The sequence below is a fragment of the Chiloscyllium plagiosum genome, chromosome 36 (assembly GCF_004010195.1).
Source record: "Chiloscyllium plagiosum isolate BGI_BamShark_2017 chromosome 36, ASM401019v2, whole genome shotgun sequence".
In the NCBI taxonomy this organism is placed as follows: Eukaryota; Metazoa; Chordata; class Chondrichthyes; order Orectolobiformes; family Hemiscylliidae; genus Chiloscyllium; species Chiloscyllium plagiosum.
Window position 1 is genome coordinate 21,655,558 of NC_057745.1, and position 20,704 is coordinate 21,676,261.

At 38.7% G+C, this 20,704-nt stretch overlaps 1 protein-coding gene across 4 annotated transcripts in view; it reads left to right on the forward strand.

Moving 5' to 3' along the window:
- Positions 1-705: 705 nt before the first annotated feature.
- Positions 706-20,704, forward strand: part of lrrc28 (leucine rich repeat containing 28) — a 65,467-nt gene continuing 45,468 nt past the window's right edge. For 2 of the 4 annotated variants that reach the window (XR_006309494.1, XM_043677523.1), the window contains exons 1-5: positions 707-868; positions 5,220-5,436; positions 6,446-6,486; positions 12,402-12,439; positions 15,286-15,423. Coding sequence is in view for 3 of the 4 variants with exons in the window: in XM_043677523.1 (XP_043533458.1) it covers positions 5,269-5,436; positions 6,446-6,486; positions 12,402-12,439; positions 15,286-15,423 (385 nt within the window). In the remaining variant the exon portion in view is untranslated. Of the gene's footprint in view, positions 869-3,235; positions 3,450-5,219; positions 5,437-6,445; positions 6,487-12,401; positions 12,440-15,285; positions 15,424-20,704 lie in introns of those variants that run through there. The other 2 variants (XM_043677526.1, XM_043677524.1) reach the window with 2 other exon arrangements.

Below are 20,704 nucleotides of genomic sequence, written 5' to 3' on the forward strand. Positions count from 1 at the left end.
CCACACCCACCCCCACCACCCTCCTCTCATTTATCTCTCCACCCTTCAGGCACTCTGCCTGTATTCCTGATGATTCGGAGATGCCGGTGTTGGACTGGGGTGTCCAAAGTTAAAAATCACACAACACCAGGTTATAATCCAACAGGTTTAATTGGGAGCACACTAGCTTTCGGAGCGACGCTCCTTCATCAGGTGATTGACAATCACCTGATGAAGGAGCGTCGCTCCGAAAGCTAGTGTGCTTCCAATTAAACCTGTTGGACTATAACCTGGTGTTGTGTGATTTTTAACTGTATTCCTGATGAAGGGCTTTTGCCCGAAACGTCGATTTTCCTGCTCCTCGGATGCTGCCTGAACTGCTATGCTTTTCCAGCACCACTTTATTCCAGAATCTGATTTCCAGCATCTGCAGTCATTGTTTTTAACCTGTGTGTATGTGCTTTCTCCCCACCCCCACCCTCCTCTAGCTTATTTCTCCACGCTTCAGGCTCTTTGCCTTTATTCCTGATGAGGGGCTTTTGCCCGAAACGTCGATTTTCCTGCTCCTCCGATGCTGCCTGACCTTGCTGTGCTCTTCCAGCAACACTCTGATCCAGATGTGTGTGTGTGTCTGGGCAGAGTCTTCAGACTGGACTACAAGTCCCATCATGCTCCGCGAGCCGGCGCCCAATAGGGAGGCGTCTTGCTGCCGATGTGGGGCAGGACCAATGAGGAGCGGGATTGTTGTGGCCTAGCGATGGCGGCGGCTGTCTGCCCGATCCGAGAGGAGCCCAGCCGCAGAGCCCAGGCCCCGGCGGGTTTGTGGTGTCCCTCCTGCTGAGGCCGCCGAGTCCCCTGTCATCATTGCGCTTCCCCCGAGCTCCATGAGGTATTTGGTTATTTATATTCAGTCTGACCTGTTGTGACCTGTCAGTGAACAGCCTTTTGATTTTGAGGATAGGGAATACCGAGGCAGCACCTCCCAGGGCAACCACAATCTTCGCTGCAATTACAACAAATCCCAAAACTTTTCATGTATTTGTCGTTTTACAGAAAACTTTACTTTGGGATTGAAGATATTTTTTTAAATCAATCTGGTCCTCCAGAGTTTGAATATTTGTGGAAAAAGTGATGTTTACATTCCCTACAAGTGTGGAAACAGGCCCTTCGGCCCAACAAGTCCACACTGACCCTCCAAAGAGTAACCCACTCAGACCTACTAACACTACGGGCAATTTACCATGGTCAATTCACCTGACCTGCACATCTTTGGACCGTGGGAGGAAGCCCACGCAGACACCGGGAGAATATGCAAAATCCACACAGACAGTCGCCCAAGGCTGGAATTGAACCTGGGTCCCTGATTCTGGGAGGCTGCAGTGCTAACCACTGTGCCACCCCATGTGTTGTGGGAACTTTTCATCATCTACTAATTAGAGAGACACATACACTCGCAGCAATGTTTTCCCTATTACACCTGAAAGCTAAGCTCTTCCCTCTGTGTTTAAAAATCACACAACACCAAGTTATAGTCCAACAGGTTTACTTGGAAGTGCTAGTTTTCAGAGTGCTGCTCCTTCATCAAATAACTAGTTGGGCAGTTACCTGATGAAGGAGCACCACTCTGAAAGCTAGTACTTACAATTGAACCTGTTGGACTATAATCTGGTGTTGTGTGATTTTTAACTTTGTCTACTCCAGTCCAACACCGCCACCTCCATGTCATAACTCTCTGTGTGTTGACACTGTTTATCCTGCTGACCTTTTCCACTGATAGTCATTATTTACATTCAAGTTTTGGACTTGGGAACAAGTAATTCTTACCAAACTGTTTGCAGATGGTATCAAACTGAGGGCTGTTCTGATATCTGACAAAGGATATAACATGACGCATAACACTTTAGAAAACTCTCTTCTGACTATCTTCCACCTTGGAGACTTAGGATCTGCACTGATTAAACAGTTCAATGCTGGTCTGCACACCCTGCTGAAAATGGGGCAGGTGAGTTTGAAGAGGTCGAGGGGATGTTCGAATTCTTCTGTTTCTGCCATTTGCACTGAGCTTTTTATGGTTCTGTCAGAGATGTTTGAGATAGTTGGTATTTCTGCAGACCTGCCTTTCCAGGATAGACAGTTGGGTGAGATTCACAACGGTTTGTGAGGATTTGGATTTTTCCACGAAGGCTTTGAGGACATCCATGAATGTGTTTTTGCCTGATTAATAACTGCATGCTGTGGTGAAGCTTTGGAATAGAGAACTTGGATCGATAACTTTTTTTGGAAGTCTTGCGTCAGGTGTGCCCTGATGCAGCTGATTGACAGTAACCAGTGTGCCATTGTTGATGATGTTAGCCTGAGAGAGGATATACTGATCGTGGAGCGCCTGTCCTGACAGTGGATCTGCAGGATTTTGGAGAAGCATGACTGATGGTATTTCTATAGGAATTTGAGATGTCTAATGTATATTGTCCATATTTCTGATACATACTGAATGGGAAAGGTGTACTACTGCCCTATGGATATTAGGCTTGGTGTCCGGTTTGAGTTTTTAGTCATTAAATGCTTTTATAGGGTTCATTGGAGGATTTTATCAACAATGACTATTTTGAAGTCGGGAGGCTTTGAAGAATATAAATTGGTCCATGTTATCCAAAGGCTTGCTTGGATTTTGACCGTCATGGGACAGTGTGTGTTGGAAGCAGACTGGTAGGGAACCTTTTTTTTTCAAGTTTTAGACCAAGGCCTATTCTCTCATGTGTGCCTCTTTGAATTTTCAACAATGGTTAGGAGCTCAGCAATTGTGTGTGTATACAAACCAATATCACCTGTGCTGTATAGCTTGGTGAAGGTGAGGAGTGGTCCTGCTTCGAAACTGGAAGTAATGCGGATTGAACAGTTTTCTGCTTCTCCTGTCATGAATCTCCACACCAGTGGTAAGCTTCGTAGATATGGAGTGATGTGTTGCAGAGAATATGCTGAAGAAAAGTATTGGTGTGTAACACAGTCTCACTTGACCCCCAGTTTGCTCACGAGTTCTGTAGTGGATCCATTGGTGAGGATCATGGCTTGCATATTTACATATAGCAGGTGGAGAATTTCTGCTGGCAGCCAATTTGAGAAGGATGTTCCATAATTCCTCCTGGTTTAGAGTCAAATGCCCTTTGAAGTCACAGAAGCCAATGTATAATGGTCGCTGCTGACCTCTGCACTTTTCTTGGACTGGTCTTCCTTTGGAGACCACGCCTCTGAGCCACTTGATGGGTGGAATCCTCATTGTAACTCCAGTAAGAGGTTATTTGCAGTTACCTTGCCTATGGTGGACAGCAGAGAGATTCCTTTTTAGTTACTACAATCAATAGGATAAATAACACAAAATGGCTAAGGCAAGCACTCTGATGTCTTCAACTGAAAACAAGATAACTGCATGGGAAAAAAGAAAATAGGAAGATTTGGTGAATGTCTGAGATGAGGTAAGAGGAGACCAATTTTGAAAGGTATAAACAACAGACTGATTGGATTGTTGATGTGCTGTATATTCTTTGCAGTCTGATTCCTTCTGCCCTACCTGAAGAAAACTGCCTGTTTTAAAAACTGCGCTATCTCTTAAAATTGTTTCCTGCCTGATTAATGGCTGCGAGTTCCTGCGTCAAACCATTGCGTGGCTAAAAAAAATTACAAAATTATGCATAGAAGTGATCAATGCATCCATTTTTCTTAATTTTTTGCATCTGTAAGACTAACTCTTTGTATCTAAATCAATGACCCTCCACAAACTTGGTCACACCTCTGATTTTCATGTGCAGTCTCCAGTTTCACTTAATTCGAATGTCTTGCAATATTATGCCTAAGTTTTCAGATATGTTACTAAACAGTAAATGTTTGTGTCTTATCATTTCAATTTTTAAAATATTTTACAGATGTTTATTCATAGTCCTATACTCTATAAATGTAACTTTTATGACGTAAGTATAGGTCACTTTAAAAATGAAAAAGCTTTTTCCACTTGCTGGTTTTTAGCCATGATGGAATGAGTCACAAAATTCATACAAAATGCTCTTGAAGTTACACCAGTTAAATTACACCTTATATCATTGCTAAAATTATTTGTGTAATCAGTATCTTATCTTTCTGAGTCATTAGGCAGTGTAATTGCTGGCAGTGTAATTCTGCTATAATGTGTTTCATTAGTGGGAATTGGCTATAACACGATTGACGAATTGAGGATGTTGTCTGTATAACGCAAACTTTCTACAGAATGGGGGTATAGCAGTTTTCTATTCGTGATCTTTTACAACATGATTTTCTACAGCAGTTTTCCATTGCACGATTTTCAATAGCGTGAGGTTGCAGAGGAATACAACTGTTGTGCTATAGTGTAAACACCTTTTTTTTTATCTTCCACCATTATAAAGTATTTTTAATGCATTTTGAGAGGTAAGTTGGTACAACTTTGTTAATATAATTGGAAACAGAAGTATCATTAAAAATGTAATCAGATGTCTTGACTTCATCTGTGATTAACCTGATTTGCATAATGATGTAAATCAATAATTTAATAGTTTCATTGGTGCCTTTGTAAATTAACTTGTGTTTCATTTGCAGCAAATCCCATTTAAAATGTACTAAATTGTAATGTTTTCTCAAAGAAAATGACTATAATTTGCAGGCCCATTCCCCATTTCTGGGAGCTCACATGTTTGATCCTGGGGTATTTTGTCAGTAAGTCCTCTTCTCAGCAGATGCAGTCTTGGAGCACTTCAAAAGGCAGTGGAAAACATAAATGATATAACTCATATTTAACATTCCCATTTTTTGTTATGTGCTAATATTACGCAAAGAGAAACTCTATCCGATTGTTCCTAAATGGCAATTAATGAATTGAAACTTAAGTTTTAAGTTTGTTAATTTTTCAGGCTATGATTGTGTAACCTTATTCATGTGTGGATCATCTCTAACCTAGTTTCTGCTTTGATTTTTGTTGGTCATTCAAGGTCAGCACTATCTAAACAATGTGTTGCTCCATGAGTTAAATTAATTAAAACTCCAGAAAAATACACACTAAGCCACCTGCTCTTGCAATAGCTGTGAGGGATTGGATAAACATACACTTTTTTTTCAAATGTAATTTTTTTTTCACCTTTGCATTGTTTGTTTCTTGAGAATTTTTGTCAGCTTTGTTTTGTCAATGGTGCAGAGGGTTCTTTTAATTTTGATTAACCTTAGATGACTTTTCTTTTCAGGAAACCGTGGATATTTGACATTATCCCAGTTGTGTAAGGTGCTTTGATCATGAACATCGATCTCTGGAAAATTATTTTGGTGGCTAAGCAGGAGAAGCACAAAAAACTATTTCTCAATTATAAGAACTTGTGCAGATTTCCTCATGAATTACTGAAAGGTGGTGGCTCAGAATACTTGGAACACCTTTACATGAAGATGAATTTATTAACAACTTTGGTATGTGTGGTATTTCCTAATCTGTTGTTTTAAAAATAAATAGCGAGGTTGTTTCAAAGCTTATGAGCAAGTAATAGGTAGTCTTGTGCATGTTTTGAGGTTCATCAGATTGTTTTGGCAATGCATTTTAAATTGGAGCTAGATCTTCTGGAACAAAATGTTTCATTTTTGACTTACAGTCTGTCATGAAGAAGCTGATTTCATACAGGGTTGAGACAGAAATACTTAAAAACAGGATTCCTGATTGCCTTGTTGGAGAAGATTCATTGCTGGAGAGTTTCTTCTGTTGATGTCAGGGGAAAGCATCTGCTTTGGTTATTGTGCCCCTGTGGTTGACAGTGTTTAGACATGCCTGAGAGTACGTTTCATTCTGCCAGAGTGTGTATACCAGCAGAGGGGTCAGGAAGGAGATACGTAAAACTGTTTTTGAGAAAGATAAATTTAAAATAATAAATGTACATTAAAAAATGCTACAACTGATGAAACCAAATGGAAACAATGCAAGGTTATACATCTCTATAGCTTAGCCTGTTGCCCATATTTGTACCGTTGCTCTAGTTTTATGCATACTGTTTACTCTCCTTCAGTAGGGAGCTGTTATCCAACTGGCTCAACTTTGGAGAAATAGTGAAGGCTGTTAGTATTTGGGTTTTAATATTTTGTGTAATAATGAATTCAGTTAAGGAGCATGAGAGAACAGACTGCCAGTGAATATTTTCTCTGGGCAACATTTTAGCCTTCAATTCAGCCAGAATGCATGATGAAATACTTCACTTTAGCCTGTAGGAATGAACTTTGGAATCATTTAAAATGGTTAGTTCTTCAGTCAGGGATCTCCTTTATTTATTGCATTGTAGAATTTTGATGAATTATATTCTGCAGTAGTGCCAAGTACAGAAAATGTGAATAAATATTATTGTAAATTCAAGCATTTTAGTTTTGGAGATGTTACAGTTTTAGAAATTAAACTACAAGAATTAAAAATAATTGTAATCTTTAACTATTTCAGCCAGACAACCTTGGGGAGAAACTTCCAAATCTCACTGAATTGTGAGTATTCTCAAACTGCTTTGTTCATTTTGGTGTATTTTTAGCCAAATGCATGTCTATTTACCATTAACAATGTAATTTGTAATGTAAACAAAGTTGTTTAATTTAAGTTATATTACCTTAAAGGTAGCCTTTTGACAACAAGACTGTTATTAACGCTGAACAGCTAAATGAATGGTAGTTTGTACAAACAGTATATTTTACAACTATACACTTTATTTTCTACAGTATTTTACAAGTTGCAAAGATGCTTCTGAGTATTTCCAAGATAATATTGATTTTTAAAGATAGTTGCTCACTTCTTACATAGCAGGAACTTAACTAGGATCCAGACCAAATTTATGCTGACCTTGGCTTAGTTGCACGCAGGTAGTACAATATAAATGTGGAATTATACTTGTTCTCAAAAAAAAGGTTGATGCTGTGTTTCATTTTAAACTAGTTAGGTTGAATGTTGTCTACATGTTTGTGGCTGAATGTACTCAGCAACATGATGAATTGGTATGCAATGCCAGTTTTTGTGAGATATTTAGATATGTACCGATGGAGAGAGAATTTCATTTTTCTGTGAGAATGAAGAATTTTAAACTTCTGATTTTATCTTATAAGTAAGGAACTATTGGATTTAGGAATGTGTAAGTTTTTGTCTCTGCCAATTGTTTTGAGTACAATGAGTCTGATTTTCATGTTACCTCTTTTTGTTTAGTTTGTTTCAATGTCGTTAAAAAGTTAGGACTGGAAATGTCTTTGGGCATTATTAATTCCATTTTAATGCAGTTAGTCCCTGACCCGATTGGCTCCATTTTAGCCTGATTTCTCTCGAGCTGAATTTGTGAGGCAGTTCCCAGCCTTCACAGCTAGAGTTGTTGCATACCCCCAATGGCCGTGCCACAGGCGCTGCCTCATGCTGCTCTTGCATGAGCACAGATAACGGCTCCTCCCTTTATCACATACACCCAGGAGGTCACCAAGTCCTCAGGAGTTTCCTGGATACGAGGGAGCCAACCCTTTTCGTGGACATGTACTGGCCACAAGTGAACTTAGCAACCCCAAACTACCTTACCCTCTCCTCAGGGTGTTTGTCAGAAATGCATGTTACCTGTAGCAGACTGTAGTTCACGGCCAGCAGAACAATACAGGAGAGTCACCAAACTCTATGCTGACCAGAGGAGTCATTTCCTCCCCCTTCACCCCAGCCTGGGCATCTCTGTTGCTCTCTGTCTCTGGAGAGGGAGGTCAAGGTACTTACATTTGACTAATTCAAAATTCACATTCTAAAATAAATGATATTAAAATATATAAAAATCATGTACCTTGGATCACACTAGCCTACTTTGATTACAACCAATTGAGAGACTTGGCTGTTACATCAATATATATATTTTAATATCATTTATTTTAGAATGTGAATTTTGAATTAGTCAAATGTAGGTACCTCCAGCATCTGCAGTCATTGTTTTTACCTGTTACATTAGTATGTAAGAAGATGAAGATAATGCTTTTAAGCAGGCTTGTTCTGTTTGCATGCCAGATTAGTCAAGCCTTAATTGGCTGGCATGGGTAACATACAAACATAACTCAACTTAAATCTGGCTAGTTAGTTGGAATGATTGATTAGTCTCCACAAACTGTTTCCAGTGAAGTCTTGATTAAACAGTACATCTTTGTGCAATATTCACATACAAGAGAGGTCAGTATGTGTTACAGATGCTGTAAGACATATAACTGAAGAAGCTGAAGAACGACACATTTTAAATCGTACGCTAATGAGGGGTGACCGTTTAGAGGTTTATATAGTCATGAGGGACATAGATAAAGTGAATAGCAAAGGTCTTTTCCCTAGGATATGAGAGTTCAAAACTAGAGGGCATAATTTTAACATGAGAGGAGAAAGATTTAAAATGGACCTCAAGGGCAACTTTTTCAAACAGACAGTGGTTTGTATATAGAATGAACTGCCAAAGGAAATGGTAGATGCAAGTACAGTCACAACATTTTAAAATACATTTGGACCAGTACATGAATAGGAAAGATTTAGAGGGATAATGGGACAAATTCAGGCAACTGGAACTAGTTTAGTGTGGGAAGCCTGGTCGTCAAAGACAAGTTGGACCAAATAGTCTGTTTTGTGCTCTATGACTGTTTGCACAATTGGACAATGTTTGCCACATAATCCTGAGTGTGCAAAAAATTACACTGATAACCACCTTCTGATTATTGGTCAGACTCACAGTATGATGCATTCATGTGCTAAAGCTATATCTACAAATTAATACACATGGCCTTGTTCTTTGCTAATGACAAATTAGAGTCAGCTTCCTTTAAAATTCAAACAAAGTTTGACAGTTAACTGTCAGTCATTTAATTGGTTCTTTCTCTCTTGCAATACCAGTACCAATCAGAATCTACTTGCCAATCAATCAGGACATTCCCCTCATTCAATATAAATGTTTTTCCCTTTACTATGTTATCTCTTGCAAATTGTCATAATGAGTGCAAGGTAAAAAGCATCATCAAAATTACCTTTTACAACAAAAACTACCAAACAATTAAACATAATTCTATTGAAATAAATAAGAGTCAGGCATAATATATCAATTTAAAGTGATTTTGAGTATTGACGACTAAATTTGGGGTCCGGTTTCACTCTGTAATCATCATTCTTTGTCAGCATCTCAATTTTTAACTGTGTGCTTTTGGAACATTGAATTCTACCTCACTTCAATCAAGAAAAATAACCCTGATTTTAATTTGCCAGAAAATTTAGATTTTACTTTTTATAAATCTAAATGAAATGCTCTACTTTGCATGATAGGACTATCCTCCCGATATCTCCTTTTGCCATTAAAGAATCTTCAATTATGCTTGTGTGCTGTTAAACTAATACCAGTATTTTGGCCTAGTTTCCACTCCTACATGAGTAGGCATGGAGGAGAGCTATTATTTCCATACTTTCTTGAGGGAGTTATCTCCTAACTTAATAATGATATTTCATTAGTGTACTGAATTTGTCTTTTCAAATCAACAAATTAAGTCCAAATACCAGTTATTCCTATTTTAAAAATATTTGTAAGAATAATTTAGTCTCAATATATAGTACAAAAGAAAGGCAGAAGAAGAGTCTTGATGTTTTTAGTCTTAAGCTGTACTGTGGTTAAGCACATTTTATGTACGGGAAGAGTAAAACATTCAGAAGTAATTGAGGCTTTGTAGCAAATCTCATTTCTTGTTGGCATAGCATACAAATTCTAATAACCTGGTTGCTTTGTCTTTCAGAAGTACATTTTGAAATTGAACAAGTATTTTCCATTCTACACTTGTGATTGGCTTCAGACAGGCGTTAGTGAAGGACTGGAAGAAGTTATGTTGTCTAGCACTTCACCCTTTCACACCCAACTCTAAGATGGATAAAATAAATTCTCCCCCCTTCTATAAATATTTAAAATGAATGAGTAATAAAGATAAAGTGCTGTGATGTGATAATGTCTGCAAGACCCACGGGTTTAATTGGTGATTAATCTCCTGGTGGAGCTTGTTGAGTATGAGTTGCCTTGGTAGCAGGCAATTGCCTACCCAATTGGAACTCATCAACTAAACACACCCTGCCCATTGTTTTCATAGTGTAGTGATTATCATATTTGTTTAAATGTGAGAGGAGCCCCCGGTTCGTAAAACAATGAGCAGAAACAGAGATGTGGCACAGTAGTGTTCATACCTCTGAGGCAGGAGGCCTGATTGAAGTCCAGTCTGCTTCTGACATGTGTAAGAATGTTTCTGAGTAAGTTGAATAGAAAGTGCCAATAAAGCAGACCCTCCCTCTTATGGTGCAATGGCAATTGCGCTGCTTGAGGTATGAAGCAAATTCTCTGAACAGGTTGATTGTAAAATACATATAAAGCAAACCCCAAAAATGCCCTGATGTTACAGTGGTGGTCTCCCTACCTCTGGCAAGGAGGCCTGAGTTCAAGATTCACCTGCTCCAGCGGTGTTAAATAACAAGTCTGTTACGATTGATTTGAAAATGTTTATAAAACAGACCTCGAAGGCTCTTACATCACCCTGGTAATGTCCCCACCTCTGCACCAGGAGCCCTTGGTTCAAGTCTCACCTCCTCCAGAGGTGTGTAACAGGGTATCTCAACAGGCTGAATGAAATATCTATAAAACAGACCCCCTGTGTTCTTGTGGCACAGTAGTAGTGACCCCACCTCTCATCCAGAAAGCCTGAATTCAAGTCCCACCTACTCCAGCAGCATGTGACATATCTCTGAGCAAGTTGATTAGAAAATAATTTATAAAACAGACCCAGGGTGACTTTCATAATGTAGTGGTAGTGTCATTATCTCTCAACTGGGATGAAAATGTGGTGCTGGAAAAGCGATGCAGATCAGGCAGCATTCAAGCAGCAGGAGAATTCATGTTTCAGGCATAAGCCTTTCATCAGAAATATTGGGAGTAAGGGAGGGATGAGAGAGAACTAGGAAGGTGGGGGTTAGGGGGCTGGGAAGGTGATAGGTAGATTTGGGGGGGGGGTGTGAGGATACTAATTGCCTTCCCAGCTACCCTCCACCTGCACCCCCACACCCGCACCCCCACCCTCCCACATTACTGATGAAGGGCTTATGCCGAAAACGTTGATTTCTCCTGCTCCTCGGATGCTGCCTGACCTGCTGTGCTTTTCCAGCACCACACTTTTCATCCCGGTTGAGAGATAATGACACTGCTGCTGTGCTTTTCTTGCGCCACACTTGTCAACTCTGATATCCAACATCTGCAGTGTTCACTTTCTCCTAGCCTCAACTGGGAGGCTTAGTGTCGTTCCACCTGCCTCCAGTGGTATGTGACAACATTTCTGAACAGTTGATGAAAAATTTCTGTAAGCAGACCTGAAGAGCTTTTGTGGTTTATTGATAGTCCCTACTTCCGAGCGAGGAGGTGTTGTGGGTCAGGTGGACTGCAGAGGTTCAAGAATTCAGCTCACCACCACCTTCTCCAGAGCAACTAGGGACAGGGTAATAAATGCTGGCCAGCCAGCGACACCCACATCCCACAAATGGAAACAAAACAAGACACTTTGCAGCATAATGTGGACAGTCACAGGGCCTAAGAGTTTAAAACCAGCAAGAATAGCTTTAAAGTGAGAGGGGAAAGATATAAAAGGGACTTGAGGGGCAACTTCTTCGTGCAGAGGGTGGTATGTGTATGGAATGAGCTGCCAGAGGAAGTGGTGGAGGCGGGTTCAATTACAACATTTAAAAGGCATTTGGATGGGTACGTGAATAGAAAGGGTTTAGAGGGGTATGGGCCAAATGTTGACAAAGGGGAGTGGATCCATTTAGTATAGCTGGTCGGCGTGAACGAGTTGGACTGAAGACTGTATTTCTGTGCTGTGTGACTCCATGACTCTGATTGCTGTCTCATTTGAGAGATAACTGATGACGGTTTAACCTGAGAGTCACCAGCAAAGGGAGAGCTTGAGAATGAGGACTTTCACGGTAACATCAACTGGTTTGGGAATTTGTAATATCTGCATCGTGTAGAAATCAGTGGATGATGTGCTGTCGCCAAGCACACTTGCTAGTTAGTAATAGTACTCTTATCCAAGTGCAAGAATCAAAAATAATGTTTCTGGATAATGGTCTGGCACAAATATGCATCAAAAACTAAAACTTGTAATTACAAGGAACGTAAGTTATTTTTAGCTTTTTGGATAATTGTATTTGCTTCTATATTCACTGGTGATAGATAGCGCTTTTCGTCTTTGCAATCTGTTCCCATTTATTCTCAAATGATCAAAGTAGTAAATTATAATAACCTTTTAAGTATTCCCCCATTGGCAATCTGGTCTCTCAATCCATGTAAGTAATCACTATTTGTCATTTTCTAAACTAAAATGCAACACACTTTCTCTTCTAGATACTTACATTCAAATAACATTGCAGTCATTCCTGAAGGTAAGCATAGTTGTATTGAAATTATGTGATGTTTCAGCAGTATTTCCATTTCTAAGAAACCCACTGTTGAGTATTCAGAACTACGAATTCCCGTGAAAGTGATTTTCCCTTGAGGCTTGGAGGTTAAATGTATCCTACTTAATTACACTTATTCCAAAAAAATGTACATCATCTGGATATATGTTTAAAAGAAACACGTTTTCTCCTGCACCTTACTTTGGAGGTTAGGAGGTAGAAGCAAGTACAACTAAACCTAAACCACTCAGCTCTAATGACAGGGCTAAAGGGCACAGAAGATTCCTTCAATCAATTAAAATAGTATGGATTTTACTTCCTGTGGCCTTCTCATTTACCCTGAAGATGGATGTTGAATAATGATTGTGACAGCTGTTTTTGGCGTGGATTTAAAAATTGATAAATAAACGATCACTTCAAAGTTTAATATGATATCTATTGTGCAAATCATGTCTTTAGACGTTTTGGAGGTACACTACTGATGCTACGGATACTTGTCAAATAACAAGGGATGTAGACTTGGCTGAGGAAAGTGAATGTACGAAAACCAACTTTGTGGATGACTCAAAAATAGGTGGAAAGAGAGTATGTAGAAGAATATAGATCGGTTAAGTGAATTGGCAGAAATCTGGCAGATGGATGTAATGTGGGAAAATGTAAGGTTTTCTTACATTTGGCGAGAAGAATAGAGGACATAAATATTATTCGAATGGAGAAAGATTGCAGGCAGTTACAGTGCAGGTGTAATTGGGGCACCTTGTCCATGACTCAAAAAGTTAGCATCCAAGTTCAGCAAGTAATTGGGAAGGCATATGGAATGTTGGCCTTTATTTCAAAGGGAATGGAACATTAAATATAAGGAGATTTTGCTAATTCTCTACAAGGCATTACTCAACCCACAACTGGACTGTTGTGAACAGTTTTGGAGCCCTTTATCTGAGGTAAGATATCCCAGCATTGAAGGCAGTCCAGAGAAGTTTCAGTAGGCTGATGCCAGGCGTGGAGGCTCTGTCTGAAGAGGAGAGGTTGAGTAGATTAGGCCTGTACTCATTGTCTCTCATTCTTCAAATTTCAAGCTTGTTGAAACATACAGGACTTTTAGGGGATTTGACAGCCGTGGAGAGGTTGTTTCTCATTATTGGAGAGCCTAGATGAGAGTGCATAATCTCAGAATAAGTCATCGCACACTTAAAACGGAGATTAGATTAGATTAGATTAGATTACTTACAGTGTGGAAACAGGCCCTTCGGCCCAACAAGTCCACACCGACCCGCCGAAGCGCAACCCACGCATACCCCTACATTTACCCCTTACCTAAGACTACGGGCAATTTAGCATGGCCAATTCACCTGACCTGCACATCTTTGGACTGTGGGAGGAAACCGGAGCACCCGGAGGAAACTCATGCAGACACGGGGAGAACGTGCAAACTCCACACAGTCAGTCGCCTGAGGCGGGAATTGAACCCAGGTCTCTGGCACTGTGAGGCACCAGTGCTAACCACTGTGCCACCGTGCCGCCCATATTAGACTCTAATGGTCGAATCGAGGTGTATTTGTATAGCAATAATCTGACAGTAGGAAAGGGTTTAAAATTAAAGTTATGATGATAAACAGTGGTGTAACTCTTTTGCAGTTTTAATCAAAAAGCTATGGTTGCAATTCCATGGGAAAGACTTGTTAAATAAAACACCAGGACCTTGGACAGAACATGGGATTGATAGTCAATAAATGGAAAATATATCCCATGAATGTCTTCAGCTTACATATTACTATATTTTATTTAAATTACCTTCTATTCTTGTGAAGTCACTTATATTTCCTTATGAGAGGGGATAATTAAGCATGGTGCATTCCTTTAATGTTTATGTTCAATTCAGGCCACCGTCTGATATATGATCAATGTTGTAGTGTCACTTTGTGGGCAGATTTTCTTAAACATCTTAAAACATATCTGATTCCCATTTAAACTGATTGGTTTATAAAAGCAGAAGCATTCCACTCTGTGATATTGCCAAAACATACCTTGGGATCTAATGTCAAAGTTATGACAGTGATCTATGGGGAGCTCTTGTGATGTAGTAGTATTGTCCATACCTCTTGAGCCAGAAGCAAGTGGCCCATACTCCAAAGGTTTGTGGCAACATGTCGAAACAGACTGATTAAAAATATGTATTGCAGCGACGTGGTAGACAGTAAGAAATGTTGCAATTTTGCTTGCAATTCTGTTTCTCATACTTAATCTACCATTTACATTATCCCTTTTATATTATTATGAAGAAATGCTACTGACTTTTTCCAATAAAATAAAGTCCACAAAGTTTGCCCTTAGATATTAATGTGGTAACAGACCTGTTCCTTAATGTTTTTGATTGTGATTGTCTTCAAATGGGTTTTGTTTAAATTTTGATGGTAAAGAATATAATGAGTCTAAGTGACAGAATGTAATTTGTACACAAGTGTTTGTGATTTATCTGTATCCCATATTAAAAACTTCATAAGATTGTAATTTGGGCATGACAGCAATAATGAGATGAGCCATTGCTGTTTTCTTTTGTTAAGCGTCTGGGAGAGTTTAAAGTCCTGTTGTTGTGCACATGTATTGTGCAATGTCATACTTCAATGTACTGCAACTAAACTGTATGCAGCGTCACTATATGTTTTGCTTCTTCTAAGAAGTGTACTAGTACTGGGTAAGTGCTACGACTAGTTAATGGCTTCCCATTTGTAAGAAAAGGTTTTCTATTAAACAGTGTTGTATATCCAGAATATATGTTCTGAATTGAGCTTGACTTATTGGAGTGATAACTTTTTAATTTTCCTCCTTACTAGCAATTGGCACTTTGGTTAAACTTCAGTCATTGGATCTTAGTAATAATGTGTTGGCAATTCTCTGCCCTGAGATTGGACAGTTGAAATCCTTACGACACCTGCGATTGGCCAACAACCAGCTGAAATTCCTTCCATCAGGTGAGGAAATAATGAAACAATTAAGACAGGCGGGCGTGATTTACTGTCATTTTAGGTACCTGTAAATTCAATAACGTTTGGAATATGGACTGCAGTGCAAGTAATATTTTCATTACTCCCAGCAATATTGAAAAGAGCCAAGTATATACCTTCCTTAAATAATTGAATTTCCAAGGCTTATTCAAATAGCAAAAGATGGCTAAATGTTAGTGAAGGTCACAGAAAAGGCATGAGAACATATCCCTCAAACATGAGGAAGGTATGTAGTTGTAAACTTATTGATGTCCTTGTATTTAACAAGATCCAATGTTGCTCAGCATTTCACTCATCCTTATGAGAGGAGCTGGTGGTGCAGTGGCGATGCTTGTGAATGGGTAATTCCAGAGGCCCAGGCTAATCCCTGGAAACATTGGTTCAAAATCCCACCAGGGCAACTGTTGGAATTTAAATTTATTTAATATATCTGGAATGGAAAACTAGACTTAAGAATGATCATGAAAATTCATCTGGATTTATGGAAGGAAATTTGCCATCTTTATCCAGTGTGACCTACATGTGACACCAGTCCTGCAGCAGTGTTGTTGACTTTTAACTCCCCTGTGGAATGGCCTCTCAAATCAAGGCCACTTAAGGATGGGCAACAAATACTAGGCTTATGCAAATCCCATAACATAAATGAAGAAACATGTGTAGATTATATGTGGTCCTTCAAAAATATTTTATGAATTGATGTATATCTGGAAGGGTATTCCAGTACAGTATTTTAGTTTTAATTGAATAATGCATCTTTTATGGCAATTTATACTACCATAAGTTAATATTTCACAACAAATGTCGAACACAGAAGTCTCTCAATTTACTGAACCTGTTACCAGTGAAAGAAAATTCTGAAACAAGAGCTTCAACAGAAGACATTGATTCCCAACACTAATTTTGCAGCACACTATCTTTACTCTTAAGAACAGGATGCTTTCACTTGATGGTGTCAAAAATCTTGCATGTTATTGGAGCACTAATCCAGGCAAAGGGAAAGTCTTCACTATGACTTATAGATGGACAGACTTTGGAATGTCAGGTGCAATATGAGTGTTAGCTGATTTCTGAGCTTGTGTATAATTTGTTTAGTCATTTCTGAAGTAGCTGTAAACACTAATTTTAGAATTGAAAGGAAGCCGAAGCTTGACTCGTTTCATATCATTAATGAGATGTTTTGTAAAAGTTATACCTTCGATCCACTGGAGGGCAGAAGTACTACAGTATAATATATTTCTCTACGGCTATAGACTATAGTAATTCTCTGATGTCTCCATTGTTAAAACAATATCTCAATCTATCTATCAGTATAAATATCTGCTCACCTAATTGTTTGAAAGTTTACTTTTTTTTACACTTTCTAATCGACTTGTTTTATTGATTGTTGACTCAGTAATCTGAAACTTCAGCTCACAAAACGAAGCTCCAAGTAAAATCCCATTCCTGGTTACCCATTACACAGTTTTAAAAAAAGATGCAATTGAAACTCAGTATTGTACACGCAAAGGCAGAAAACACTTTTTATTAAAAAAAAACCTTTTTGTCCTGCTGTTATGTCTTTCTAGGCTACTGGGATTTAGTTGTATTGATTAAATCCCTGAGAAATGCTGATGTTAGACCAGTTTTTAATGAAATATTTATTTGGTTTTTTTAGAAGCATACTTCACACAAGTTACGAAATTAATTACTTGACAAATCTGTATTAATATACAAAGGCCTTCAGACATAAAATGATCAGTTTATTGCAGCTCGTTCCTGCTATAGTTTATGATCATGTCCACCAGAACAATCTGTGATGCCTTGGATTCACTGTCAGCAATCTTTTTTGATATTAGTTGAGATCACTAGTACCAAATAGGAAAGGGTGCCATGTCAAAGTCTTTGACAGAAGATATGTTTGGTGGTGATAAGTAGCATAACTTTATTTCAGAGTTAATAGCCAGTTACGTTACATCTGACATGTGTAAGGCCTCAAGTAATACCTAAGAGTAAGTACACAAGACTGTTACTGAAACACTCTGGCACATGACTTTGAGACAACTGGCTACCTCCTCCCATAAACAGTTCTTTATATCCATTTTGGCAGAGCTTTCTTCTCAATATCGTTGCTGCTGGCCTTGTTCATAGAGTCTTGCTCACAGGAGAAACATTAGCCCAGATCATCCAGTTTCAGGATTGTCAGCAGCCCCCAAAATGTTTCCAACTCTGAGTAGAAAACTTCAGAATGTTCTGCCTTATTTGCCTGGATAATTACCCAGCAAATATCATATTGATTAAATATATGACCCAAATCATCAGAACCCAGACATTACACCCCTAAATGTCTGTTGGGACTTTAGATGGCTAACTGATTCCAATGTGCTAATTCCACGGAAATTGCCTGGGAAACTTTCCCTTCCATTGAACTATTTCTGTGCTTTCCAGGACTCTCTGAAAAGTCTCCAACGTTGAGTTGGAGATTTTGGACAGTCTCATTGTACATACTTGGATAGTTATCCATGAAATGTTAGACGGATTAAGACCATATGTACCTTGTAGGTGAGTATAGAACTAACAACCCCCCAGTGTCACAATAATTTTTTAAAAGGGGATGATCCGAGCATTAATTTTGTCAAATTGGTGACCCATCATTTTAAAGGAATTAAATCAATGTTGTTTGGCATTTAGTAAAACAAAATGTAGTTGTCTACCAATGTGAGATTCTTGTTCCATTTTCTTGAAGGTATTTAATGTTCTTTAATGCTCATCATGATTAACATAAGTGGGATCACATCAATTGGCACAGAGCATAATTTTGAAGTATTTAACACTGCAAACTTCAATTCGGGTTTTTAGTTTAAAAAACAGTCAATGCTATCTCCTTTGAGACATTGAAAAAGTTTAAGGTAGGTAGAATTTGGATGAAGAGAATAAAAGTGGAGAAAAGTTCTGGAATTTCCTCCTTAAACCACTCTACCTCGCTACTCAATACCTCGCTTGTTCAACTGTCTCTGGCTTGGTTACAAATTTATATGATGGCATTTCTGTGAAGCCTCAGCAATGTTTTATTATATCAAAGGTTCCAAGTAAATGTTACTTTTTTTTCTTTTAAAATTCTCTGTGAATGGTTTTCAGCAATGTGGGAGACTCATAAGAAATGCTGTTTTCGCTGATTTAGAATGTTCATGCTCCCAGGCCAACGACTGCAGTGTTTGTGGACTAATTTAGTGCCAGCAAACAATCTGAAGTGTACAATTCAATTAACACCATTTTACAGGTGGTTAAATGACTGTGTTTTGGATTACCATATGTTTTGGTATGCCCACGTGCAAGCATAAGGAGTCCATTTCCAGTATTTGCCACATTTTTTTGACACGGCTCTGAATTCATGCTTTTGAAGGAATCTCTTCACTCCACAGAAAGCTAATCATGTTGATTGGGATGAGACGTTTGAGCTCTTTTAGAGACCGTCAAACAATGTGCCCAGTAAAGTCTAAGAGAAAGTCCAAATATTTATGTCCGAAAGGGTTCAGAAAAGATTTACAAGGATGTTGCCAGGGTTGGAGGATTTAAGCTGTAGAGATAGGTTGAATAGGCTACGACTGTTTTCCCTGGAGCGTCAGAGGCTGAGAGGTGACCTTATAGAGGTTTATAAAATCATGAGGGGCATGGATAGGGTAATGAGACAAAGTCTTTTCTGTGGGGTCAGGACTGCAGAACTAGAGGGCCTAAGTTTAGCGTGAGAGGGGAAAGATATAAAAGAGACCTAAGGGGCAACCTTTTCACACAGAGGGTGTTATATGGATGGAATGAGCTGCCAGAGGAAGTGGTGGAGACTGGTACAATTGCAATTTAAAAGGCATCTGGACGGGTATATGAATAGGAAGGGTTTGGAGGCAGCTCAGTGCTGCCAGGTGGGACTAGATTGGGTTGGGATATCTGGTCTGCATGGACGAGTTGGACCGAAGGGTCTGTTTCTATGCTGTACATCTCTATAACTCTATGTTGCTTGATAAATTGAGGGTTTAAGAACAGGTGTTTGTATTTCGAATGACATAAATGAAAGCTGCTGTAAGTTCAGAAGAGGTAACATAAAGACCCAGTCGAATTACAAGATTTTTATCCAGACTCAAAAAAAGTCAGAAAAAACAGGAGAGACTTATGTGAAGTGAGGCAACCCATTGAATAGACAATGGTAGCCTGTTCTTGAATTATGAAAAGTCAAAATTTTCTGTGAAGTTTTATCAGGTACAGTCATGTTCTAATATTCACTTGCTGTAAACTAAACTATCAATTGTTGCTTGACCTTGCCACATCTAGTGTTTATTCAATCTGACTGAAGATGTATTGAAAGAGCACACTTGCTGTGAACATTATGCCCAGATCTTATCTCCTGAAAGTCTGAATGATAGTACACAAATGCAAGTTTGCTTGTTCATTTCTTTCCTATTTTACTTTGAGGGAAACATTTTCTGCTGTTAGCTTTATTAATATAAAAATAGTAAATTACAATTTAATCACATCAGACTGTCCTTTACTTTCTGGTGTATTTAGATGTATTTAAGAGGACTTTTAGCTAAGGATGTGAAAAGAAAGAATAGAAAGCAAGCGAGATGAAGTAAGATGACAGGAAGCTTACGTGGATCATGAAAAGAACCAACATATACCTATTGAACTAAATGATCTGTTTCTGCTGTAAATATGATGCCATATCCTGTGGTTCATTGTGTTGTAATCCAGCTTTGGTGATTTTTGTCTGCATATTTGCACTGAGCTACTTTCTATAAAAGCTGATAGAGTTAGGGAAGGAAGGAGAAAAAGATTGGAACTTGTGTTTTAATGTAATAATTACTTTGATTCACAAGTAACAGACTATTGCCACATTACATCTAGAAATTACACTTTTTTTCTAATTGGTGTCAGCTTTGTCTGACTTGTTTTTAAGTCTCTAAGGTTTACCATGTGTTGCAGTAGATTAACTTACATTTCTCTTAGCCTGCTGATGGATGCAGCATGCTATGGAATGCTAATTATAATAGCTCTTAAAGAATAGGAACTAATTGCTTTTTTAATAGAAAGGGAGACACAAAATAGGATTTGAAATAACGATATAGACGACAATGAAAACATCTGTGATAATGCAGAGTCCAGTCAGGGCGTGTTATCTATATGTGTGATCACATTGGATATTGACATTTTTAGCAGTGAAACATAACCTTTCCTTGCACGTGGCAAAAACTGTGGATTTGCAAATCCCAGATTAATTTGT